Source organism: Saccopteryx leptura, chromosome 13 (genome assembly GCF_036850995.1).
Source record: "Saccopteryx leptura isolate mSacLep1 chromosome 13, mSacLep1_pri_phased_curated, whole genome shotgun sequence".
Lineage (NCBI taxonomy): Eukaryota > Metazoa > Chordata > Mammalia > Chiroptera > Emballonuridae > Saccopteryx > Saccopteryx leptura.
In genome coordinates, this window is record NC_089515.1 from 40,774,524 (window position 1) to 40,800,797 (window position 26,274).

General features: G+C 48.6%; 1 protein-coding gene across 1 annotated transcript in view; it reads left to right on the plus strand.

The window, feature by feature from the left end:
* Positions 1 to 343: 343 nt before the first annotated feature.
* The window catches only part of LOC136384641 (ADAMTS-like protein 3), a 248,229-nt gene continuing 222,298 nt past the window's right edge, over positions 344 to 26,274 (plus strand). Inside the window, exons 1-2 of the mRNA XM_066355073.1 lie at positions 344 to 719; positions 2,064 to 2,159. Of these exons, the coding sequence (XP_066211170.1) occupies positions 2,091 to 2,159 (69 nt within the window). The 5' untranslated portion in view covers positions 344 to 719; positions 2,064 to 2,090. The remainder of the gene's footprint in view (positions 720 to 2,063; positions 2,160 to 26,274) is intronic.

The window sequence follows — 26,274 nt, forward strand, 5'->3', positions numbered from 1 at the left end:
CACTGGTCTGCGCTTCGGTCATGCCTGGCCCGGAGCGCCGGAGCGCAGGCACGAGCCAGCGGTTCCGGGCAAACGTCCGTGTGGCCGCTGGGTCTGTCTGAGCAGAGCCGGCGCCCGGGCCGGAGGCGGGTGGAGGCGGGGGGCGGCATCCCCACTCGGCCGCGGCGAAGGCGGGGCGCCCCGGCTGGCTCGCGCGCGGCCCCCTTTCCCCAGCGCGCCTGCCGGCGGCGGCGGCGGCGGCGGCGGCGGCGTCGGCAATCCCGGCTCTGGCACCACGCCTGGAGGCCGGCCCGGGCGAGGAGTGGCTTCCAGGAAGCGGGCGGAGGAGCGTTCCAGCCGCGTCTCGCCGTCGCCGCGGCCCCGCGCGCTCCGAGCGCCCGGCCGGGCCCCTCACGGTCCCTGCGCGCCGACGACCCCGCGTAGCCGGAGGGCGCGGGCTGGCGGGCGGGGCAGGCCGCGCCGTGCACTTGCCGGGCGGTGCAGGTGGCGGCGCGCGCCCTGCGCCCTGGGTCCGGGCCAGCGCCGCGCCGCGCGCCCGGAGAGGCGGGGCGGCCCGGCCCGGCCCCATTTAACTTCGCGGCGGCGGCGCGGCGGGCAGGAGGCCGGCGTCGGGGAAGATTCGGGCCGAGTCCGCACCAAGTGTCGACGGGGCCGCCGCGCCGCGTCTCCTCACCGCGTGCCGCCCGTGCTGCCCCTTCCAGACCCGTCTGCGGCGCCAGGTGGGTGCTCGGCGCGGGCGCTGGGAGGTTGGGGACACTTTAGACATATACATTTGGCAATTCAAACTTAAAAAATGAAGATGCCAGTTACTGGGCAATACTAAAACCTACCGCCCTTCAAAACCCCCTAAGGGCGCGGGGTCTGGGGGTTTCGGGGAGGGACGTGCGGGGCTCTGCGCGGTCGGAGGGGCGCTCTGGAGTGCTTTCAGAGCCGGGTCTCTCAGGTTTGGGGGCGTCTAGGGAGAACCCGGCGGACGGCAGCCAGGAGCTTCGAGCGTCGGAAGGTTCAGCAGGTTGGCCGCGCGCGGGTCGAAAGCGCCTAGAGGGCTGAGAGCGGAGGCGACGCGCCCGGCGCGGAAAGTGGGAGCGGGGTGACAGGGACGCGGCGAGGCGCCGGAGCAGCGACGGCGGGGCCGCGGGTCGCAGAGGCTGTGCGTTGGGGCGTCTCTGCCAGCGGGCGAGTGAGGGGCGCGCGGTCCCCGGCCGGGCCGCCTCCCTGCAGCCCGGAGTCGCCGCCCCAGGTCGGAAGCCGCAGCACATTTGCGGATCGCATTAGGCCAGGCCCTTAATGCTTTCTCCAGATGGAGAGGAGCCACCGACCCGCCCCCGGACACCGGCTCCGCCAAGGCACCCGCGAGGCGAAGCGCAAAGAGAGGGTGATTTGGGCTTTTCCAGCCTCCACTCACTGATTTCTCTGTGAACTCTCAGGAGAACCCTGAAGAAACCCCCTACTGCCCTCCGAGTGCCACAGGGCCTCTGCTGGTTCGCCCTCCCTCCTTTGGGTGACCGCATTGGCTGCCTCTCAGGCCTCTTCTGGCTGCAGCTTTGGGGCTCTCAGGGGCCACGTGTCATCGGGTGGGTAAAGCCTTGAACTTTCAGAGGACTTGCATTCCAGTCCTGGAATATAGTCCGTCTCACTGTGTGACCTTAGGCAGGTCCCTTCCCCTCTTTGGGCTGGCTCAGTTGGCCTTAAGACTCATTTTTGCATGAAGTAGCAGAAGCTGGCAGGTACCCTAACCCTTGGCTCCAAGTTGGCTTCCTGAGTTGGTTGCCAGTAGCCACACCCTGCGGCTGACACCCTGAGCGGGAAAGTGGCTGGTGCAGAGATGTCTCCGGTTGTGGAGGGCCAGAGGCACAGGCCGCACACTTGAGGCAGGTCCAGCTGCCCTCTTGACCTTGGTTTGGTCGCATCCTTAAGGAAGCCCCAGGCAGCCTGCACCCTGTAGTAGGTAGCCCCATCCTGGACCAACATAAACCTTTCCAGTCGCCCTCTGATAGGCCTGTTCAGTAATGGGAGCTGCGCCTGGGGCTGGAGTGGGTTGGAAACCATTTCCTCTTTTGTAGGTGAGACCTCCCAAGACACGAGACCTCATGGCTTTCTGGAAGAGCCCCTGGTGGCTGCTGAGATGGATGGTTTTCATGCACTCTGCTCTCCTGCAGGTAAGAGGGAAGGGAGGAGGAATGGGCGGCATCCCTATGTTTACATAGGAGCATTATTCTAGTTAGATCACCTAACATGTGTTGTGAATCATGTTAATAACTATGCCAAAGAGAATACAATTTTCTCTCTAATCTCCAGCAAATGGTATTTCTGGTTGACTTACCTGTAAGAATAATACAAACCCCTTCGGTTATCTCTGAGTCCTGAGCAAGGGCCTTAACACCACTGTGGGTACCATGTGCCCGTGGTGACTTGGGGCAGTGACGGATCCTGTCTTCTCCATGTAGAATGGCTGTCTGCATGTGCCCAGTGCAGGCCGGGCTGCTAAAGGCCAGGACACAAGGAATGGGCAGAGCTCAGGGTCTGAGTTTAGCTCAGCTGCTAAGTTAAGTGTTCTGAGTTTACTTCTGTCAACACATACCACAATGTTTTGCAATCTTTTCTTTAGACTCTTGACTTCCCCACTAGTCTGGGAGGACCCAGCCCGTCTACTGCATCCTCCTGCCGACAGGGCAGACTCAAAGGAGTGAAGCTAGTATTGCCTGAAAGACAGTAGGGAGTGGTGGGGACAGTGGCAAAGTGAATCACATAGGCTTTGTCTATTCAAAGCCACCTCTACTCAACTCCAGCAGATCTTCACCGAGTGGGGACACAGCCCACGATGGCCAGATCTTCCAGTTTTTCAAGGTAGCTAGATTGTCCAGATTTCCTATGAGATCTCCTAGTTTTTAAAGCGCTAAAAGTCAGACAAATTTGTTTAAAGCCTAGATATATATGGTCAAGCAGTTTGTAGTCCCAGATTTAAAGGTACAGGACAAATCTTAGTATTGTGTTCTGAGGGCTGCTGCTAGCTCATACCTTGTGTGACTTAGAACAAGCTAACCCATACAGTATGGGCTCCCCTTGTGTGCATTAGGACAAGTATACCACCTCCCTGCAGTTGTAATTCTCAGGCATATGGCTTGGTGGCCTATATACCCTCAGGGTCCACAAAGGGCCCGGCACTTAATAGGGGCTTTTGTGTCTGTTAAGTGAACATGCACACATGAATAAAGAGATAATACTTGGGGTAGATTAATCAGATTTCTCTGCCTCCCTTGGACTCTGCTTCTAAGGCCTTTTTTAGCTCTGATGTCCCATGGTTTCTGTGACTCATGAGAACAGAAGTACATCTCTCTCGTTAATCCCATTTTTACTGATGCTGCTCCATAATCACATTTTAATTGGTATCTTGTGCTAGAATGACAGTTAAGTATTTTCAGGGTGCGTTTATGGTTTCCTGGTCAGCAAGGTGTAGTATGTGGCAAAAGCGGACACTTGCTTTTCCGCCCCATTGGCTGGTCTGACACAGGCTGGGAGAGCTTCGGGGGTTGGTTTGTGCCTTGTCAGATGGGGCTGGGGCTCCAGGGAGGTGGGTTTCACGTTGTTGCCTTTTGCCCTATAAAATCTAAATGTGCTTTGAGGCAGCTTGTTGACCTTTGGCCAAGGGCAGTGTTTGCCCAGCTTGAATCACTAACCTCTTTCGGATTTTTCTGTTATCTGTGTGCCTCCGGCAGTGTGTTTCCATGTATGGGGCAGTGTGCACAGAAGATCATAAATGCAGATTCCAGGCCGGCAGTCTCCACTGTCCACAGTGTCCACTGTTCAAATCCCAGCCCTACCACTTCACGACCGGTTGCATAAACATCGCAGTTTCCGCATCTGTAGAGGGGGAAACAATCATAGGATCGTTTGGAGCAGTTAAATCATTGTGAATGGGGAGAAAGTAACAAAACCAAACAGAAACAGAGTCTGACACATAAGGAGCATACAGTAAGTGGGTTGGACACTTGGTGATCTCCCCGGGGACAGTGTGAGTGTGATTCACAGCTGGCCCTATGAGGTTTCTTGGGGTTTTGGTGTTGGGGGGTTCTTTAAAGGTGTTCTTCAATATAACTCCTTGCCTCACTAGTGCTGCCACCAGGTGGCTGGTAACGAATTAATACACGTTTGAGGCTGAACATTAGGGAGTATGGGATGTGCCAACTAATTTAATAAAAACGGGATTTTTCTTTATTAAATCAGCTAAAATGTAAACCCGTATACTCACTGACCACAAATAATTGTGATAGATTACAGAGCAAGCCATGAGGTCAGCAGTCTGGTTTTTTTCTAACCCGGCCGTGGCCATTTCTGGAGGCGCTTCCTGTTTCCTCACCCAGACTCTGGAAGGGCTCCCTCCTCCTGCCTCATGGACCCTGGAAGCTTCCTGTTGTTCCAGGTCCTCTCTCTGGGGACCCTGATCTTCCCTGAGAAGACAGCTGCTACTGTTCCAGCTCTCCCTTCCAGCCTTCTTCATGGAGGCATCTCGGCTCATTGGGACATAAATGTGGACCCAATCACAGGCGGTGGCTGCACTCCATCCAACCCTGTCCTGTGAAATCCTGGGATTTCATTGATGAAAAGTCCAATTCCATTTAACATTTTGATCTCCTACTTGATTTAAATCCCACCTCTCTTTTGTCTCATTGGGGCAGAACCCATGGCTCCAGGTCCCAAAGTGGGGCCATGCTGTGCTGTTTTCTCATTGCCAGCGGTGGTGAGAACTGGCTCTTGGATGGATCTTGCTTTTTATTATTCTGGGTCCGACATTCCTGGGGTTGGACACAAGGAGAGGGGTTGGGGAGAAAGGCATGCAGCTCTTTACTGGATTCCTTTTTTTTTTCTTCCTTTTTTTCCAAGTGAGAGGAGGGGAGATAGACGGACTCCCGCATGTGCCCTGACCAGAATCCACCCAGCAACCCTGTCTGGGGCCGATGCTTTGCCCATCAGGGGCCATGCTTGCAACTGAGCTATTTTTAGTGCCTAAGGTGAAGGCTCCATGGAGCCATCCTCAACATCCGGGGCCAGTGGCTGTGGGAGAAGGAGGAGAGAGAGAGGGAGAGAGAGAGAGAGAGAGAGAGAGAGAGAGAGAGAGAGAGAAAGAAGGGAGGGGGGGTGGAGTAGTGGAGAAGCAGATGGTCGCCTCTAACCCTGACCAGGAATCAAACCCAGGACATCCACACACCGGGTAGATGCTCTACCCCTGAGCCGACAGACCAGGGCCAATGGATTACTCTCTGTGCTGGTTGCCACTCCCTCACCGCCCTTGTTGACTCTCGCCTGCTGGGGAGCACGTGTGAGTTCTGCAGGACCTACCTTTCCTGAAACAGGAGATGCAGCTCAGCTTGGCCCGTGCTGCTGGGTCCTTGCCCAGCAAGCAGCCCTGTTGGCTAGGTTGCTGGCAGGCTGGTTTCAACCTGGGCCCCCTTTGACGTTGCCCACTGATCCACAGGAAATGCCTGCACCCCTGCTGTGCAGAGAGTGTGGGTGTGGGGTTCTGCCTCCTCTCTCTGTCCTGACATCCCCTTCAGTTCTCCGTTTCCTGCTCTCATGGGTCTCGGGCCGGAGCAGATCCAGTCTAAGCAGATGTCCATCTGGGCGGGGGGGGGGGGGGGTTGCTCATCTCTACTTGAAGGCACCTCCAGTCTCTACAAGTGATTCTCTTTTCCTTCAATGCATCTCAGCCCTTCTTAGAGATTAGGGAGGGGGCGAGGGAGGTGGAGGCCGTTGATAACAGGACTTAACAGCCTCTTCTTCATGAGCTGTATGGGAGACGTCTGCTTTGTGTTGGAACCTCTCTTAAGAATGTGGGTTACTAGCCCTGATGGGTTGGCTCAGCAGTAGAGCATCAGCCCGGTGTGTGGAAGTCCCGGGTTCGATTCCTGGCCAGGGAACACAGGAGAAGCGCCCATCTGCTTCTCCATCCTTCCTCTTCTTTTTCTTCTCTGTCTCTCTCTTTCCCTCCTGCAGCCAAGGCTCCATGGGAGCAAAGTTGGCCTGGGCGCTGAGGATGGCTCTGTGGCCTCTGTCTCAGGCACTAGAATGGCTCCGGTTACAGCAGAACAACACCCCAGATGAGCCGAGCATCGCCCCCTGGTGGGCATGCTGGGTGGATCCCAGTTGGGCGCATGCAGGAGCCTGTCTCTCTGCCTCCCCCCACTTCTCACTTTGGAAAAATACAAAAAAAAAAAAAAAAAAGAATGTGAGTTACTCCTCTTTGTCATCAGCTCTAGGCCCTAAAATCCAGTTTTGTTATTGGGAGAGTCCCTGTGAATATCTTTTAGTGGTTCTGGTCTCACTTTGAAGTGTTGCTTTCAGTGGTTCTCCCCGGTGTTTTTTTGGCCACGGTGTTATTTCTGGTCTTAATCCAGCATTCTGGTTCCATCGGTTTGAGTTTGGCAGTGGTTCTGGTCTCAGTGATTCTGCATATTTTGGTTGTTCTGGTCTCGATGGCATTTTCGTTTGTGCAGCTGTCACCCTGGTGGAGGCTGTGGTACTAGTCACTCTGTCAGGGTGTTGGCTCTGCCCGTGGGGGGACTTCTTCCCCGCTGACACTGCGGGCATCACTCCCAGCTGTTAGCTTCACTCCAGCTCCCGCAGGTCAGACGGAGACCCAGGCCCCATGGTCTGAGAGTTAGAAACGGTGCCTCCTCCCAGCCACTCTCTGGCCAAGGAGGAAGAGGGTGGCCCACTCAGTCTGAGACGATAGCCTGTGCCCGTGTCTTCTTGAGTGAATTGGGTAGCTGGGCCAATGGTTGGAGATCCATAAACACTTGTACTGACCTTTTCTCAGAGTTTCTTATGCTTCCAATTAATTGATGGTAGTTGTGGGGCTTTTTGCACTCACTTTTTTTCTTTACTTTCATATGCATGCCTTTTTTTTTTTTTTAATTTAAGTGAGAGGAGGGGAGATAGACAGACTCCTGCATGCACCCTGGCTGGGATCCACTTGGCGACCCCTGTCTGTGGCTGGTGCTCTGCCCATCTGGGGCCATGCTCGCACCCGAACTATTTTTAGTGCTTGAGGCAGAGACTCCGTGGAGCCATGCTCAGCACCTGGGGTCGATGTGCTTGAATCAACTGAGCCATGGCTGCGGGAGGAGAAGAGAGAGAGAGAGAGAGAGAAGGGGTGGAGAAGCATATGGTCACTTCTCCTGTGTTCCCTGACTGGAAATTGAACCTGGGGCATCCACACTCCAAGCTGATGCTTTACCACTGAGCCAACTGGCCAGGGCCACAACACAGTGTTTCTTTATTAGACATTTGAGTCATTTCCAGGATGTTCTGTTTACTTGAGTTTGCTATCAGCCACCTGCAGTGAACACTATGCTCACATCTTTGTTCACTTATTCAGATATTTCCTTACAATAATTTTTCATAGTAGATTGGCCTTCCTCCTCTTTCCCTGTCTTATCCTGGGTGAAGATTTCCCAGGACTTTGGATTTTATGTTGGAAATGGACTTCTTGTGCAGCCTCATCATGCATGGTGATTTTGGATGCATGTCCCCAGCTCTGTTGACACGGATGGTGGAGTCTTGAGCAGAAGGCCTTTTAAGCCTGTCCTGGACACAGGCTCTGCCTCGTGAACACGTTGTCCCCATTCCTGCCACTGCGAATTGGGGTCACCGGACATTTCCCGTGGGAAGGCAGAGGGGGGTGCACAGGACCTCCCTCTTTGTTTGCCGTCCTTTTTCTCTTTCTTCCTCTCTGACTTTTCCAGCTCTGCCTCTTTTCCCCAGCTGTTCAGTCTCAGAGTTCTACTCCCTTCGGTTTCTTCCTGCCCCCCTCACTGTGTCCTCCTCTGGCCCCCGAGTGGCTCCCTCAGAGGCGCCTGCCTGGGGCTTCTCCCAGGGGGACCTGGGTCTCAGAATGATCCAGACTTTCTCATCTAGCCCTCTAATGTTCTCTTCAAATAGGATTATAGATACACTGGAAACATAAAAAGTCCATTGTTTTACACTACCTGTTGAATGTGAACGTTGAGTTTAAAACATTATCTTGATAACTCTATTCTGGTTTTTATTGATTTCTCTTTTTTAAACTCAAGGACCTCTCTAAATGAGGTGTCTCAGTGTCTCTGAGACGCACCTGCCTCTCCCGTGAGCTGTAGGCCAGTACGTCCACTAGCGACTACCCACCTCCACCAGCATGTTCCCCGGGGCCTCAAACACAACACCTGCTACGTGGGAGTCCTCCCCACCCACTCAGCTCTGTCCCAGGGCCTGACTTCTCCATCACGTCGTCATTGGAGCCAGAATCCTGGGTCCTTCCAGGTGCCTTCTTTTCTGTCACTCCCATTCAGTCACCCAGGCTCCCTCAGTCCATCTCAGAAATGTCTCTCTCTTTTTTTTTTTTTTTACAGAGACAGAGAGAGAGTCAGAGAGAGGGATAGACAGGGACAGACAGACAGGAACGGAGAGAGATGAGAGGCATCAATTATCAGTTTTTCGTTGCGACACCTTAGTTGTTCATTGTTTGCTTTCTCATATGTGCCTTGACCGCGGGCCTTCAGCAGACCGAGTGACCCCTTGCTCAAGCCAGCGACCTTGGGTCCAAGCTGGTTAGCTTTGCTCAAACCAGATGAGCCCGCACTCAAGCTGGCGACCTCGGGGTCTCAAACCTGGGTCCACTGCATCCCAGTCCGACGCTCTATCTACTGCACCACCACCTGGTCAGGCTCTTCTTCGTTTCTATTGAGACCACCTGTTTTGGGTAGGGTACGTGGCAGCACGGGTGTGTGATCAGGATGGTAAAGACAGTTTGTGGCTGTGCTGGGCCGGACCTTGAGGAGCATGATAAACACATAATAAAGAGGACTGTGTTCAATGGGCAGCACCCAGTCCTGGGGACGTTGATTGAGAGGTGATGGGAGGTACCCCTGAAACTCCCCTGGACTGATGGGCACACGCTGAGCAAAGGACACTTGGGAGGCCACTGGCACTGATCCAGATCAGTAACAATGAGCCTGTCAACTCCGTTCACTGGACTAAACGGGTCAGGACTTAGTTGTAGATAAGAGGACATGAATATGGGAGCCATTTAGGAACCTGAAGTATAGAACTTGAGACGTGCCATTGGGGGAGAGAGAGAAACTGAAAATTCCTTGAGGTTTTTGAACAAGTTTTAGGGGACACATGAAGCTGAGAGTTAACCCCGATCTTGCGAAATGGTTCCTTCCATTTGAAGGAGCAGCTTCAGGGGAAGGTGTGGACTGGGGATGGTGAAACACTGAATAAGGAAAATGAATAATACTGTTTGAGGGAGGAACAGCACCAGTGGGAAGGTTTCTTGGTTTTGAAGCAAAGCGAACATTCAGTATATAAGTCCTCCACAGGGAAGCAGCCAGGAGAAAGGGAGGGATTAAAGACACAGGAGGAACAAACCAATTTAGGTAATTGTTTCGTTACGGAAAGAAAGGAGGCCGCGTTCCCCACTTCACTGAGAGTAGATCTTAAAGCACCCAGCTAACATCGTATGGAAACCACATTTCAGGGCTTACAATGGTCCTTGCTCTCCGTTTATTTTTACAAAGATGCTAATTTCCATAAATAGCATGGCAGCATAAAGCAGTTTCCTCTCCAAGTATTTTATGCAATTACTTTCTGGAATTTGTCAGCGTGGAAGGGCTCCAGCCAATGTGTGCTGTAAATTACTGTGGTCCCGTCCGTCTGTCCGCAGGGGTGCAGTTCTTCTCCAAGTCTTTGGCGAGAAACATAATAGCATTTTATTCTGAGGATAATTTAAAAACAAGGAAGAAGAACTCTTGTATTAAAAACTTATTTACAGGATGAAAGGACTCTAAGTTCTCTTCACTCTCTCTTTTGAAATTTCCATTGTGTTCCCACCTCCCCCCCCCCCTTTCTTTAAAAACATAAAATTTTTTCATTATAAAAATGTGGAAAACTCAGGAAAGGACAAAGATGGAAAGTAATTACCTGTAATTCTACCAGTTGTGAGGATTTCGTGGTGTTTATTTTTAATATTCTTAGAAGGTGCACATACATACAGGGGTGGGCAAAAGGAGGTTGACAGTTGCACAAATATATAATGCAACAATTAATAAATAATATTACAAGAATAAACTCTGTGCTTCTTATTTGTGCACAACTGGAAACCTCCTTTTGCCCACCCCTGTATGTACTCCCGCATGCGCCCGACCGGGATCCACCCGGCATGCCCACCAGGGGGCGATGTTCTGCCCCTCTGGGGCGTCGCTCTGTTGCATCCAGAGCCATTCTAGCGCCTGAGGCAGAGGCCACAGAGCCATCCCCAGCACCCGGGCCATCTTTGCTCCAATGGAGCCCTGGCTGCGGGAGGGGAAGAGAGAGACAGAGAGGAAGGAGAGGGGGAGGGGTGGAGAAGCAGATGGGTGCTTCTCCTGTGTGCCCTGGCCGGGAATCAAACCCGGGACTCATGCACGCCAGGCCGACGCTCTACCGCTGAGCCAACCGGCCAGGGCCGTATGTATCTTATAAAAAGTGATTACACTGTATTTTGTTTGCAACTTTTAAATTATATAACAATGTGAGGAATATTCTTACATACCAGTCAGTCTTTTTCTATGTTAATATCTAGTGACTTCCTAGTATTGCATCCTTGGATAGTAATTTTTTTAAGTGAGAGGAGGGGAGATAGACAGTCTCCCATGTGCCTCATCCAGAATCCACCCAGTAACCCCTATTTGGAGCCAATGCTCGAATCAACCAAGCTATCCTCAGCACACAGGGCCATGCGTGAACCAATCAAGCGGCTAGCTGCAGGAAGGGAAGAGAGAGAGAGAGAGAGAGAGAGAGAGAGAGAGGAGGAGAGAAGTAGATGGTCACTTCTCTTGTATGCCCTGACTGGGAATTGAACCTGGAACATCCACACTCTGGGCTGATGTTCTATCCACTAACTAAGCCAATCGGCCAGGGCAATATTTTATTAACTGATTCTTTACTGCTGAACATATAGGCTGATCAGCATTTTGCTGTTGCAAATCATGCTGCTACAAATACAAATGCTTGTTCATTCTCTGTGCCATTTCTGCAAATATCTCACTGGCCAAAGCAACTCACATAGCCAAGGCCACCGTCAGAGGGTAGGGAAGTGCCCTCACCTGATGTGAGCTTAGAACAGGTTTTATATGGCAAACCCAGAACACTGGAGTGGGCAAGTATGCGCTCATAGAGATTGTGTGTCCGTATGTGCAGGGTAAGGGGTGGGAATATTTTTGAACAATAATCGAATCTAATTGGCAGAACCCGGCTCTTCATTGAGGCAGTATAAATTCAGAAGGCCTGCTTCAATCACGACCCTCACGCCATCATTATAAACTAGCATTACTGAATTGGGATGAGTTGACACTTATGAGGGGATGTGGCCACATCTCCATTCACTGTGTAAAAGCAGGGAGGCTGTGATACCTTCTGTTCTGTTTCACTGATTACCTCAACCCTGATCCTTAGTCTATAGCAACTAGAAATCTAGAAACTGATTCCTCTCAACCCCCACCTCGATGTTACTTAAACTTTTTGACTGTGACCCACAGGAAGAACTGAATTGATTAACATCGTGACTCAATGCATGCGTATTATATGTTTCCTTATTACTGGAACGAAAGTTTTAAGAAACCACACTTCTCCTTCCTATGAGTCACTCACTGTCACATTTGCTTTTTCATCCATTTAATTCCAGTTGGTTCTATAAAAAAAAAAAGTCTGATTAAGACTTAATAAATTAATTTCATGCCACATTCAGGGGCTGTTTATACAGTTTGATAAAGAACCCTGTCCTCACTAGGAGACCCTATTCTCTGTCTCCCTCTGTTCGTATTTTTTTCTTTTCCAAGTGAGAGGAGGAGATGTACAGAGACAGACTCCTGCATGCACCCCAACTGGGATCCACCCAACAAACCCCATTTGGGGCCGATACTCGGCCCACCTAGGGCCATGCTTACAACTGAGCTATTTTTAGTGCCTGAGGTGGAGGCTCCATGGAGACATCCTCAGCACCTGGGGCGGATGTGCTCAAATCAATTGAGCCATGGCTGCAGGAGGGGAAGAGAGAGAGAGACAGAGAGAGAAGGGGGAGGGGGAGGGGTGGAGAAGCAGATGGTTGTTTCTCCTGTGTGCCCTGACCAGGAATTGAACCTGGGACATTCACATGCTATGCCAGTGCTCTACCGCTGAGCCACCAGCCAGGTTGTGTGTGTACTTATTGATTCTCCATCTCTGACATTGGAGTGGAGGGAGGGGGTTTAATCAATGAACTCCTGAACACAACTCCCAGATCCTGGTTGGCCAGGGTGTAGCTTTCTCCTGGGTGGGGTATTCCCCTCCCAGACCTGTTACTCTCCCTGGGAAGCTGGAATTCCCAGCACGCTGGTCAGCAGGGTTCCTCAGAGCTGTCTAGATGGTCATATTCTTTCACTCCTCCAACTTACTAACATGATGAATCACATCCATCGGTTTCCTAATATTGAATCATCCTTGTCGTTTTGGCATTAACTGTCCTTGGCCACGATACATGGTCTCTTTAGTGCTCAGCCGGATTTGGTTTGCAGATATTTTGTTGAAAAGCAGTACAGCTGTAGTCATGAGTAATATCGGTTAGTACTTCTCAGGTTTTCATATCAAGATGTTTGTTACCTTCATAACAAGGATAGAGGCATTTTCCATTTTTTTGATTCTTTTCTAGGTCAGTCTGAGTAACAGGAATAACCTGCTCCTGAAGGTGGGAGAGCTGGGTGGTGAGATCAGTGGGGAACAGACCTTTGGATGGGGAGTAGTTCTACAACAACTTTTTAAAATGTTTTATATTAGGCCCTGGGTGGTTGGCTCAGTGGTGGAGCATCAGCCTGGCATGTGGAAGTTCTGGGTTCGAGTCCCAGTCAGGGCACACAGGAGAAGCGCCCATCTGCTTCTCCACCCCTTCCCCTCTTGCTTCTCCCCTCGCCCCGTCTCCCCCTCTTCTTCTCCTGCAGCCATGAATCGATTGAAGTGAGTTGGCCCTAGGTGCTAAGGATGGCTCCATGGCCTCCACCTCAGGTGCTAAAAAGAGCTCAGTTGCTGAGCAACAGAGCAATGCCCCAGACAGAGTATCTCCCCCTATTGGGCTTGCTGAGTGGATCCTGGTTGGGGTGCGTGTGGAAGTCTGTCTCTGCCTCTCCTCTTTTCACTGAGTAAAAAAAAAGAAATAAAACTTTTAAATGATTATTGATCATTTAGGTTTTCCTCCTGCTTCTTTAATCAAATCTGTTAATCTACCTTTTCCTGGAAACCTTCTATTTTATCAGAAGTTAAATTTTTTTTAGGACAACGGGGAGTATTTTATAATCTTTCCAACAGCAGTTTTAAAAGTTATTTTGTTTTATTAATTTTTAAATTTATTTATTGATTTTATGAAGGAAGGGAGAGAAATAGAGAGAGAGAGAGAAACAGAGAGAGAAAAATCAATCTGTTTCTGTATGTGCCCTGAAGGGGGATCAAACCTAGCAGATTTTGCTTATTGGGACAATGCTCCAACCAACTGAGCTATCCTGCCAGAGCTATTATTTTGTTTTAATTTATGTCTAATTGTTTTCTTCATAGAAGACAGCCTAAGTTTTATAAGTTTTGAAATGTGTAGTTTTAAAGTGGTCAATTTCATGAATATTGCAAGGGTATTGGACTACTTGCCGTTCTTCTAAATGTCCATGGATCGTTGACAATAAATTGCATTTCTGTGTTGGGGACTGTTGTCTTCTTATCCCCTCTCTTTGTTCCCTGGTCCTTTCTCTGTGTATACTTCCCCCACAAATTCCTGTTTCGTGCTGGGGGGCAGCGGTCTCTCTCTTTTTGGCTCCTGCAAGCCTTTGTCTTCAGGAGCTCACCATGTGCTCGTCTAGTGCTCTGCCAACCGATGGACTTCTCCCTCCAGAGGAAGTGTGGGCCCTGGTGTCGATGAGATTGAATTCTGACTATTTTATAATCTTGCCTCTGGCCTGCTTTTTAGTTATCAAAATTATCAATATTTCACATATCCATATTATCAATAATGAAGTCTTCAACATCTTTGTACACAAATATATGTCTTTATTACCAACTTGTGCCAGTTCACACCCCCATAGACAGCCTCGGAGGGGGCCCTGCTGACCATATCTCTCCAGCATTTGATATCACTAAAGGTGTTGTCAGTTTATGTGTGATCCAGACATTTTAAACTCTGTCACCCTCCAATCCAGGTAGAAGTGATCACCTCGGTTATCAGGGCAGGGAACCCTGAGTGTTGATGTGGCTCATTTAGGGGTATATTTTAAGCTATGTTATCAAGTGGAGATCCATGATTTATTTTCCTTCTTTTCCAAGTGAGAGGAGGGAAGATAGAAAAATTCCCACATGCACCCTGACTGGGATCCTCCAGGCGACCCCTGTCTGGGACCCAGGCTCTGCTTATCTGGGGGCCATGATCGCAACCAAGCTACTTTATCATCTGAGGCAGATGCGCTACAGAACCATCCTTAGTGTCCAGGGCCGATGCGCTGGAATCAATTGAGCTATGGCTGCAGGAGGAAAAGAGAGAGAAAGAGAGAAGGGGGGAGCAGAGGAGAGGGGACAACAAGCAGATGGTTGCTTCTCCTGAGTGCCCTAAACAGAAATTGAACCTGAGTAATCCACATGCTGGGCCAACATTCTACCACAGAGCCACCTTGCCAGGGTGGAGACCCATAATTTAATTGTGTTTTTATTATGCATTATTTAATTGTGCTTTATTTATTTAATCTATAGTTTATAAAAAGAGAGACCTATGTATGTTAATGAACAAAAATAAGGTACAGGTAAGTGGGGGAGCAGGGAGAATACTGTAAGCCAGGGGTCCCCAAACTTTTTACACAGGGGGCCAGTTCACTGTCCCTCAGACCGTTGGAGGGCTGGACTATAAAAAAAAAAACTATGAACAAATCCCTATGCACACTGCACATATCTTATTTTAAAGTAAAAAAAATAAAACGGGAACAAATCCAATATTTAAAATAAAGAACAAGTAAATTTAAATCAACAAACTGACCAGTATTTCAATGGGAACTATGAGCCTGCTTTTGGCTAATGAGATGGTCAATGTCCGGTTCCATATTTGTCACTGCTAGCCGTCGTAACAAGTGATATGACGCGCTTCCGGAGCCATGACGCGTGCGTCCTGCGTCACCGGAAGTAGTACTGTACGTGAGCGACGCCCGGCTTTGCAGGGCCGCCACATACAGTACTCCAGGAACTCCTCTCACTGACCACCAATGAAACAGGTGCCCCTTCCGGAAGTGCGGCGGGGCCGGATAAATGGCCTCAGGGGGCCGCATGCGGCCTGCTGGCAGTAGTTTGGGGACCCCTGCTGTAAGCAAAACTTGCTTATGGTGGTACAGCAGGGTCTGAGAGCCAGGAGTCCCGGTGAGTTTGGAAAGGAGAAGGCACTGTGGGGATCTCTGCTGGGGGGAAGTCAGGGCTGTGCAGACCCTCTTGCACAGGTTGGGGTCTCTCTGTGAGGCTGCGTGGTGACCTGCCCGCTCGCTGGGATGGAGATAGAGGTGGAAGGGAGGCGGCCTGATGGGAGGAGCAGGGCTGGCCTTCGGAGAGGAAGGGTTGCCCGTTCGTTGGCAGTAACTCAACTCAGGTTGAGAAGGAAGGGAAATGTGTGGGTGGGGGGCAGGGAGGCAGGTCTAGTGCCCTGTGTCTGTTCAAACGAAATTTCCTTCAGTGCAGATACTTCGTGCACCCTTAGGAGGCAGGACCACCTTTCCAGGGAGCCCCGCTGCCCCGGGCTCTCTGGTGGAAGCACGCCCTACCAGACCTTGGCCTCATTCCCCAGGTCAGGCTTCCCGGCCTTGCATCTTGGAGGTAGCCCAGGGGCTCCGAGCTGATCTTCAGCCCCCTACCCCCCCTTCCCATCGTTGGGAGGTCCAGCATGTGGCAGGCATCCTTGTTCACAGCTTCGGGGGTGGAGCGCTTGTGCGCACACACTGTAAACACGTTCTGGGATGCATTAGCAGCTGCCGTTGTCAGAGCCAGGAAAGTGTGTGGTGCGTGGAGGGGAAGGAGCGCACAGTGGCAGGCGGCCACGCCCCGGCACACTCTGCTCAGGCCCTGCCGTGAGAACGCCGCTTCCTTCGCCTGTGCCCCCAGTGCACCTGGCTGACGAATACTGATCCCTGGTGGAACCTCAGCAATGTCCTTAGCAACCAGATACTTTGAAAGGCAAATGAAAGTTTTGAGCTGTGGGGCAGAGAAGAGCCCAACTCACGCTATGAAATGAACCAGCCACTGTGTATTATCTAGTTCAGTGAGAAAGCTTATCGGCAGACACATGCTCACGTGTTCACAGACAGAGCAAAACAGGTGATGTGCTGAGCAGCCCACAGTCCTTCCTCATGGGGCATTGGTGACTCCCTTGAATGGGACGGTCCAGGTGTCTCTGTCCTTGTTGGTCTCGTTGCTGGTTTTTTCCTGTGTTGTCAGCTGATCCTCTTAGGGGCCTTTCCCACGACACATGGTACATCGAGTAAGCTTTGGCCCCCAACGTTCTTCCTTAACCAGCCCTTGAGGAATGTCCTAGAGAGATGGTGACAGTTCTTCCCGCTCAAGGAATAAGCAAAAGGAGCTTGTCTTTTGAAAAGCATACAGCATTATTTTTTAACTCATGTTGAAGAAGTATGTGCTGAGCCCATAACTGTGTTGTATAATGTAAGACGGTGGGATTAGCACATAATTTTGAGATTCAATTAAAAATCTATGAACTGACCATCCCCGTTGAGGTCAAGAAAGAAAGTGATCTTAATGGAAACTCATATGAGACTAGAGTTGAAAGTAGAAGTGCAAATGGAGTCCTACTCTGTTCAGCATTCAGAATTTACAGACCCTGCCCTCCTTTCCCTTTGATAGTAGGGTGAGTATGTATAAAGGAGTTTTAGCTTTCTTTTTCTTTTTCTTTTTTTTGAAGTGAGAGAAGGGGAGATAGAGAGACAGGCTCCTGCATGGTCCCCGACTGGGATCCACCTGGTAACTCCTGTCTAGGGCCATGCTCTTAACTGACAAGCTATTTTTAGTGCTTGAGGTGGAGGCTCTATGGAGCCATCCTCAGCGCCTGGGGCTGTTGTGCTTGAATGAATTGAGCCATGGCTGTGGGAAAGGTAGAGAGAGAGAGAGAGAGAGAGAGAGAGAAGAGGGAGGTGGAGGGGTGGAGAAGCAGATGGTCACCTCTCCTGTGTGCCCTGAGTGGGAATTGAACCTGGAATTTCTACACGTCAGGTTGATACTCTACTGCTGAACCAACTGGCCAGGGCTGAGTTTTAGCTTATTTGATATGTTAGAATTCCCTTAAAGAGATATGTAGGCTGCAAATATTTTCTCCTGATCTGTAGTTTGATTTTTTTTAATCTTATTATTTTTATGAAACAAAATTTTAAAATTTTGATAGAGTCCAAGTTCTTCTTCTTATTATTTTTTTCATATGGGATTATGGTTTTTGGTGTCATGGCTGAGAACTCTTTGTCTGGGTCCTAAAGATTTTCTCCTCTGTTTTCTTCTAAAAGTTTTATAGCATTACAATGTTTACATTTAAATTCATGATCCATTTTGAATTAATTTGTGTGAGGTGTGTGAAGTTAAGGTCAAGACTCACTTTTGTCTGTGGATGTCCAAGTACCCTGGTCTCATTTGTTGAAAAGACTATCCTTCATTGAATGACTTCTCCTTCTTTGTCAAACATCATTTGGGAGTACCTGTATGGGTCTACTTCCAGACTCTATTCGATTCCATTGGTCTATGTGTTTGTCGGTCCTCCTGTATACCTCACTATTTTAATTACTTGGCCATTTAGAATTAAAATTAAATGCAGTGATCACTCCTACTTTATTTTTCTTTATCCAGATTACATTAGCTATTCTAGTGCTTTTGCATTTCCATATACATTTTTTTTTTTTTTAGAGAAAGGTAGGGAGAGAGAGGAGAGAGAGGAGAGAGAGAGAGAGAGAGAGAGAGAGAGAGAGAGAGAGAAACACTGAGCTATTCTTGTATGTGCCCTGACTGGGGATTGAACCAGCAACCTCTGTGCTTCAGGATGATGCTGCAACTAACTGAGCTATTTGGCCAGGGCTTGCTTGTTTGTTTATTTATTTATTTATTTATTTTTATTGATATTTTAGAGAGACAGAGAGAGGAAGGAGAGAGAAGGGAGGGGGAAAGGAAGCATTCATTTGTTGTTCCACCTAGTTGTACATTTATTGGTCGCCTCTCATGTGTGCCCTGACTGGGGATCAAACCTGCAACCTTGTCATCTTGGGACAATGCTCTAACCGACTAAGCTAACTGGCCAGGGCCTCCATAGACATTTTAAAAGAAGCTTGTCTATATATACAAAAACATTGGTTGGAATTTTGATAGAAATTGTGTTAAGCTGATTGATCCATTTGAGAGATGGTTAACATTTTTACTATGTTGAGCCTTCCGATCCATGAACATGGTCTGTCTTTTTATTATTTACTTCTATATTGCCTTGTTTTATAAAATCCTGAAATTTTTTTTGTATTTGTACTTAAATATTTCCTATTTTTTTGGAGTGGTTGTAAGTGGTGTTGGGTTTTTCATTTTGTTATCTACATATTAGTTCTGAATTCACAGAAATACAACTGTTTTTTTTGTGTGTTGCTCTTGTACCCTACATTTCTAAACTCACATATTAGTTCTAGGGGTTTTTTTTTGTTTGTTTTGCTTTGTTTTTATGTAGATTCTTTATAATTTACTACCTAGACAATGGAGCGTAGGGCCTAAAATAATGACCCAGTATTATGTGCTGTCTTGACATGTGGTGAAACAAGGAAAGCCTTAACATTCTAACTGCAAGTTCACCCCCTCGTTCTGCCTCCATGGCTGTGGTCCCCCGGACAGACTACCTGCCTCACCAGAGGGGCTGAAGTTCCTGCTGATGCCTCAGTAATGGATTTCAGTCCCCTGCCATTCTGCAGATTACTCAAACAAGCCACTCACATGCTCCTGAAGGAACTAGAGGTCACCTCACCCTCTTGCTACTACGGAGCCTGCATCAATCTTATCCCCTCTTGCTCTCTCTTTCCCACATAAAACCCTGTGTGGCCCTGCATGTCACGCAATGCCCTCTTTCCCTGGGCTCTGAGTGTATGTGGTTAATAGACTGTTGTCCATCTTGTCTGTCCAGTGTCGTGTGTCAGGCCATTTCTATAACTATAGGGTAGGAATTCCTCCCCTGGTAATGAGGTGGGTAGGACGTGATAAAACAGACAGTGGTGTTATCTACAAATAAGGATGGTTTTGCTTTTTCCTTTTTAATCTGTATGCTTTGTTGAGGTTTGTTTTATGGTCAAGAATATGGTCTGTCCTGGTGAATGGTCCATGGACACTTGGGAAAAAAATGTATATTCTGCTGCTGTTGGGTTCTTTAAATGTCAATTACATTTTGTTGGTTGACGATGTTATTTAGTTCTTCTATATCCTTGATGATTGTTCTATCTAGTTACTGAAGCAATTGCTGAGAGAGGAGTGTTGGAATCACCAACCAAAATTGTGAATTTGTCTATTTTTCCTTTCAATTTTAGCAGTTTTTGCTTTAGGTATTTTAAAGTTCTGCTGTTTGGTGCATACACATTTAGTATTCCAGTGTTTCCATTGGAATTCCAAGGACATTGGTGGAATGTTCCTCTGTGTCCCTCTTTGACCCTGTGGCTCTGACCCACTGGCTCATGATGGTAATAGACTTCTTTATGGCACAATAAGGGGTAGACCAGTTGTGTTTAAAAAAGGGTCAGCAGAGCATCAGAAATCATGGAGCACAAAACAGACCTAACTATGGTCTCAAGCTCTTAGTCAGAGCTAAGAATAGACACACTCCCCTAGTTCATTTGATGTCTTGCTCTGGGCAATCAATGGTATCAATGCCAGTGGCTAGTGTTTGAGTCATGCTACCTGTCACGACTATAGGCACATCTTCCTTTAGGTCTGTCCTTCTTTTCTCCGTCTTTCTTCTCTTCCATCCCTTTTTACCTTCTTCCCCAGTATGTTAGGTCTTCCAAGTGAACCCACCAATATTGTCTGTCCTTGCTGTTGGCACTAAGTATGAATAGATGACTGACTGGGGTGTTGGAAGAAGAGAGTGCTTGGTGTGTTGTTGCAGAACAGCAGTGTCAAAGGGTGGAGAGAGCCAGTGTCTGTTTATTGTCCAAGGAAGCATGATAGTGCTATAGTCTAAATAATGCTAATTGGGTTTTCCCTTGGCTTGGCCCGAATCAAGCTGTTTTCCACCAGAAAGCAGATGTCATCTAATGACTTTCCTATAAATGTTTGCTTTTTAAGAAGCGAGCTGTGTTTATTTCTTCCATTACAAATATGTGTTGTTTATAACTTGTAAAGAAATATGAATCTGTCCTGATCTGCTTCCATCTACTGTTCTTGCTGGGTTGTTACCCAGCCTGTGGTCAGGTGGACCGAACTGCCTTCATTCTGCAGCAGTGGAGGAAGATGTCCTAGGTAGGCCTTCAGCATTTGCCTAAGTTTTATCAGAGGTTTTGGAGTATAAAGAAATGCACTTGGAAATATTTGGAGTTGGGCCACAAATTCCATAGAAGGTATTGGCTCAATAAAATTGGTCATTCCTTTGAGCCAAGAGGAAACTAGGGTAGTGGGGAGTATGACAGAAAGTAGATGCTTGGTCAGACCTTGTATATGTGATCATCAAAGTGGGCATCGTGCTTGACCAGGCGGTGGCGTAGTAGATAGAGCTTTGGCCTGGGATGTTGAGGACCCAGGTTCGAGACCCCAGGGTTGCCAGCTTGAGCATGGACTCATAGACATGACCCCATGGTTGCTGGCTTGAAGCCCAAGGTCACTGGTTTGAGCCCAAAGTCACTGGTTGAGCAAGGGGTCACTGGGTTGGCTGGAGCCCCCTGGTCAAGGCACATATGAGAAAGCAGTCAATGAACAACTAAGGTGCCACAACTATGAGTTGATACTTATATCTCTCCCTTCCTATCTGTCTGTCCCTATCTGTCCCCCTCTCTCTCCCTCAAAAAAAGGAAAAAGGCATCAATGAGTTCTTACTCTTCCCTCACATGTGCTAAACATGTGTTCTGAGTAGTGTGGTTGATCGTGTCGACTGGCACTTGGATTCCCATGTCTGTGAATTGCATATTCTTACCTTTTGCCCTGAGATTTTTCTCTTCTCGTTTATTTGTAGATGTCATTTAGATATGCTAGATACTAATCCTTTGTTGATTCTATATCATTTCTCTATATTATTACGTTTTATGTTGAACAAAGATGCCTATTTGAATTTTTTTTTTTGTATTTTCCTGAAGTTGGAAACGGGGAGGCAGTCAGACAGACTCCCGCATGCACCCGACCGGGATCCACCCAGCATGCCCACCAGGGGGCGATGCTCTGCCCATCTGGGACGTCACTCTGCAACAACCAGAGCATTCTAGCGCCTGAGGCAGAGGCCACAGAGCCATTCTCAGTGCCCGGGCCAACTTTGCTCCAATGGAGCCTTGGCTGTGGGAGGGGAAGAGAGTGACAGAGAGGAAGGAGAGGGGGAGGGGTAGAGAAGCAGATGGGTACTTCTCCTGTGTGCCCTGGCCGGGAATCGAACCCGGGACTCCTACGCTCTTCCACTGAGCCAACCGGCCAGGGCACTTATTTGAATTTTAATGTAGTTTCTCCCTAGCATATAAATTCCCGGAGAGCAGGGCCTTTGGTTTCTTTTGTTGAACAATGTGCTCCTAGTGTCTAGAACGGGATATGGCACATGGAAGATGTTCAGAAATATTTACTGAGGCCCTGGCTGGTTTTCTCAGCAGTAGAACATCAGCCCGGTGTGTGGATGTCCTGGGTTTGATTCCCAGCCAGGGCATACAAGAGAAGTGACCATCTGCTTCTCCAACCCTCCCCCTCTCCTTCCTCTCTGTCTCTCTCTTCCCCTCCCACAGCCAAGGCTCCATTGGAGCAAAGTTGGCCCGGGCGCTGAGGATGGCTCCATGGCCTCTGCCTCAGGCGCTGGAATGGCTCTGGTTGCAACAGAGCAACGCCCCAGATGGGCAGAGCATCGCTCCCTGGTGGGTGTGCCGGTGGATCCCAGTTGGGCACATGTGGGAGTCTGTCTGACTGCCTCCCCGTTTCCAACTTCAGAAAAATACACACACACACACAAAAAAGAAATATTTTCCGAATAAATGAATGGTTATTGATTCATCTTATTTATAGTTTGTCATTGTGTGTGTCCCTTCTGACCTTGATTCCATAGTTATCCTGTTATATTTCCTAAATTTAGCTGCATGTATTTTTTTTGCCCAAGAAAATGGTCATATCTTGTATGGCTCTGTGAAGAGCAAATCAGTGAGTTTTCCAACAGACTCAGTGCTACTATCCACAATACTGGACAACTCCCTTTACCTCCAGATCTTCCACTTCCCCCCTTATTTGAAAAAGGGGGCTGATGTAAACAGCTTGCAGGGTTGATGTGAGATTTAGATAACCCGCGCTGAGCATTAAGTGTGTGCCTGGCACGTTATCAGCGTTTGGAGATGTGGCTCTCCCTTCCTGCTCTTGTATCCTCACCGAGGACAGTAAAGGGAGAGCGAGGGTCCAGGAACACAGAACTATCTTTTCCTGCGACTTCCCCGTGGACGTGTGGAAACCCCACCAGGAGCTCTTCCCAGCCTCTCTCTGGCGCTGGCTGGTCCTCCCTCCTCCTACTCTGGCCTCAGCCCCACAGCCTGGGTTTCTGCCCTAAGCCAAGCAGCGGATGCCTCTTTTACAGCCTGTCACACAGCCCTGAGTGGATGCAGGCAGGCCTTGGGCCGCCACACCACTTTCCTTCTGAGGACTTAAAGACACTTTTCATCAGAATGGAAGTGTTTTTAAACAAGGATGTAGACTGGTTTCCTCACAAGGAAGTTTTGTGATTCACTTGCATTTCAGTTTCTCCTAAACACACAACAGACCAAATCGGTTATTTCTTACTGTTGGCACGAACCCGCTTTGGGAGGGGACACAGAGGTTTGTAGTAGTTGGACATCAACTAAATCTTAAGAAACAGTCGCCGTCACATGTTTGGGTTAGATTTGCATTGCAGCTGCAACGGTGGAAGGCGTGGAAGATGTTTCATGTCTTACACTGCATACAACAGAATGTTTGTGCTGTTTTATGCTTTCTTGTTCAGGCTGAATTTAGTTGTTTGACTTCACTGCGGTGTTCATTGGACTTAGGTCTTCTATGGTTTGAGGTTGGTGGCCAACCTCCTCAGAGCTAGTAACGGATGTGAAGGTGGGAATCCTTCTTAGGCATGGAGTTCACAATGCCCCGAGGTCTTGATTATTTCTTCCTGAAGCCCCTCTTGATACCATCTGCTTAGTCTTGAGCCCAAGACTGCATCTGGGTGAGTAAGGAGTGTTGGAAATGCCCGCCCATCTGAGGTCTGTGGGGCCCCTTCACCTCAGAGCACTCAGGGGAGTAGAGCTCCTCCCGGATGTGGTGGAGCCCACTGTTCAATAAACACGTAATTCAAGCCACATTTGTAACAACATCTTTTAGAAGCCACATTGAAATAAGTAAGAAGAAACAGGCGAAAATTAATCTTAGTGATATATTTCATATTACCAAAAATATCCAAATATTAGCTTTGTAACATTAAATTAGTATAAATTTTTTTTTTTTTTTTTGTATTTTTCTGAAGTTGGAAACGGGGAGGCAGTCAGACAGACTCCCACATGTGCCCGACTGGGATCCACCCGGCATGCCCACCAGGGGGCGATGCTCTGCCCATCTGGGGCGTTGCTCTGTTGCAACCAGAGCCATTCTAGTGCCTGAGGCAGAGGCCACAGAGCCATCCTCAGCGCCTGGGCCAACTTTGCTCCAATGGAGCCTTGGCTGCGGGAGGGGAAGAGAGAGACAGAGAGGAAGGAGAGGGGGAGGGGTGGAGAAGCAGATGGGCGCTTCTCCTGTGCGCCCTGGCCGGGAATTGAACCCGGGACTCCTGCACACCAGGCTGATGCTCTACCACTGAGCCAATCGGCCGGGGCAGTATAAAAATTCTTAATGAAATACTTTGCTTTTTTTTCATACGGAGTCTTTGAAATCAAGTGTTTATTTTATATTTACAGCCCACTGCAATTCAGACTAGTCACATTTCAAATGCTCAATAGCCATAGTTTCTTCCTCCCCTCCCCTCCCCTCCCCTCCCCTCCCCTCCCCTCCCGTCCCCTCCCGTCCCCTCCCCTTCCCTCCCCTCCCCTTCGGAGGAAGGGAGAAGGATGATAAGCATCAACTTGTAGTTGTGGTACCTTAGTTGTTCATTGATTGCTTCTCATATATGTCTTGACGGGGGGGGGGGGGCAGGGGGGTCCAGCCCAGCCCAGCCAGTGACCCCTTGCTCAAGCCAGTGACCTTGGGCTCAAGCTAATGCTCATGGGATCCTGTTCTCACGATGATCCCATGTTCAAGCTAGTGATCCCACTCAAGCCAGATGAGCCTGTGCTCAAGCTGGTGACCTCAGGGTCTCAAACCTGAGACTTCAGCATTCCAGGTTGGTGCTCTATCCATTGTGCTACCACTGGTCAGGCAATTGCCATGTTTTCTTGAATGAAGTAAGACTTGAGTCTGTAACACCTCACTGGGTTACAGTCAGAACAGATGAAAAAGACAAAAAGAGACATATGCATACATATTTCAGTAAAAGTTCTGACTTCTAAGGATTAAGATTAAAAGATTTCTAGAGTTGCCACATTATGTTATTTAAAATGTCTAGTTTTTTGGCCCTGGCTGGTTGGCTCAGCGGTAGAGAGTCTGCCTGGCATGCGGGGGACCCGGGTTCGATTCCCGGCCAGGGCACATAGGAGAAGCGCCCATTTGCTTCTCCACCCCCACCCCCTCCTTCCTCTCTGTCTCTCTCTTCCCCTCCTGCAGCCAAGGCTCCATTGGAGCAAAGATGGCCCACGCTGGGGATGGCTCCTTGGCCTCTGCCCCAGGCGCTGGAGTGGCTCTGGTCGCGGCAGAGCGACGCCCCGGAGGGGCAGAGCATCGCCCCCTGGTGGGCAGAGCGTCGCCCCTGGTGGGCTTGCCGGGTGGATCCCGGTCGGGCACATGCGGGAGTCTGTCTGACTGTCTCTCCCCATTTCCAGCTTCAGAAAAATACAAAAAAAATAAAATAAATAAATAAATAAAATGTCTAGTTTTTGACCCTGGCCAGTTGACTCAGTGGATAGAGCATTAGCCCAGTGTGCAGACGTCCCGGGTTTGATCCCTGGTCAGGACACACAGGAAAAGTGACCACTGGCTTCTTGCCTCCTCCCTCTTCCCCTTCTTTCTTTCTTTCTTGCAGCCAGTGGCTCGGTTGGTCCGAGTGTCAGCCCCAGGTGCTGAAGATGGCTTGGTTGATTCAAGCATTGGCTCCAGATGGGGGTCGCCAGGTGGATCCCAGTCGGGGCTCATGTGGGAGTCTGTCTCTCTATCTCCCCTCCTCTCACTTAAAAAAAATAAAATAAAAAATAAGATGTCCAATTTTCAGCAAAAGTTTGAGACACACAAAGAAACAGGAAAGTATGGCCCACACAATTGAAAAGAAAGCAGTCAACAGACATACATATTCAGGAAGCCAGATGTTAGACTCCTTAAACAGATAACTTAAACTATTTTGTACATGCGTTCAAGAATTCCAGATAAGAGAAACAATAACTTAAATAAGAAAACAATCAAGCTGATATCAGATTTTTCTTTCACAATTCTTGATTCTAGAAAATGGTGGAATTTCATATATTTACATATACAGATATACTGCTCACAAAAACTAAGGGATGTTTTATGGCTTCATATTCATTTTGAAATATCCTCTAATTTTTGTGAGCAGTGTATATACACACACATACTACATATTTAAACATTTACTTTTTTTTTTTTTTATCAGTATGGAATTGATTTTCATGCATTGATTGAGAAGGGCCCTTTTTCCTCCTAATTTACCTATTGTCCTGAAGCATTTATTGAATAATCTACCACTTTTCCATTATAGAAAAGGCTATGTTTATCTGGCATGAAATATAAACATGTATATATATACATATTTGATACAAAACTTGTAAGTTATTTTATTATATTTCTTTTGTATATATACATGCCAAAAAATATGTTATAAATATATACATAATATATAAAATATATACTTATACATACATAGATGTACTATGTATACACTCATATGCACGCACACATACACACAAAATAATGTAT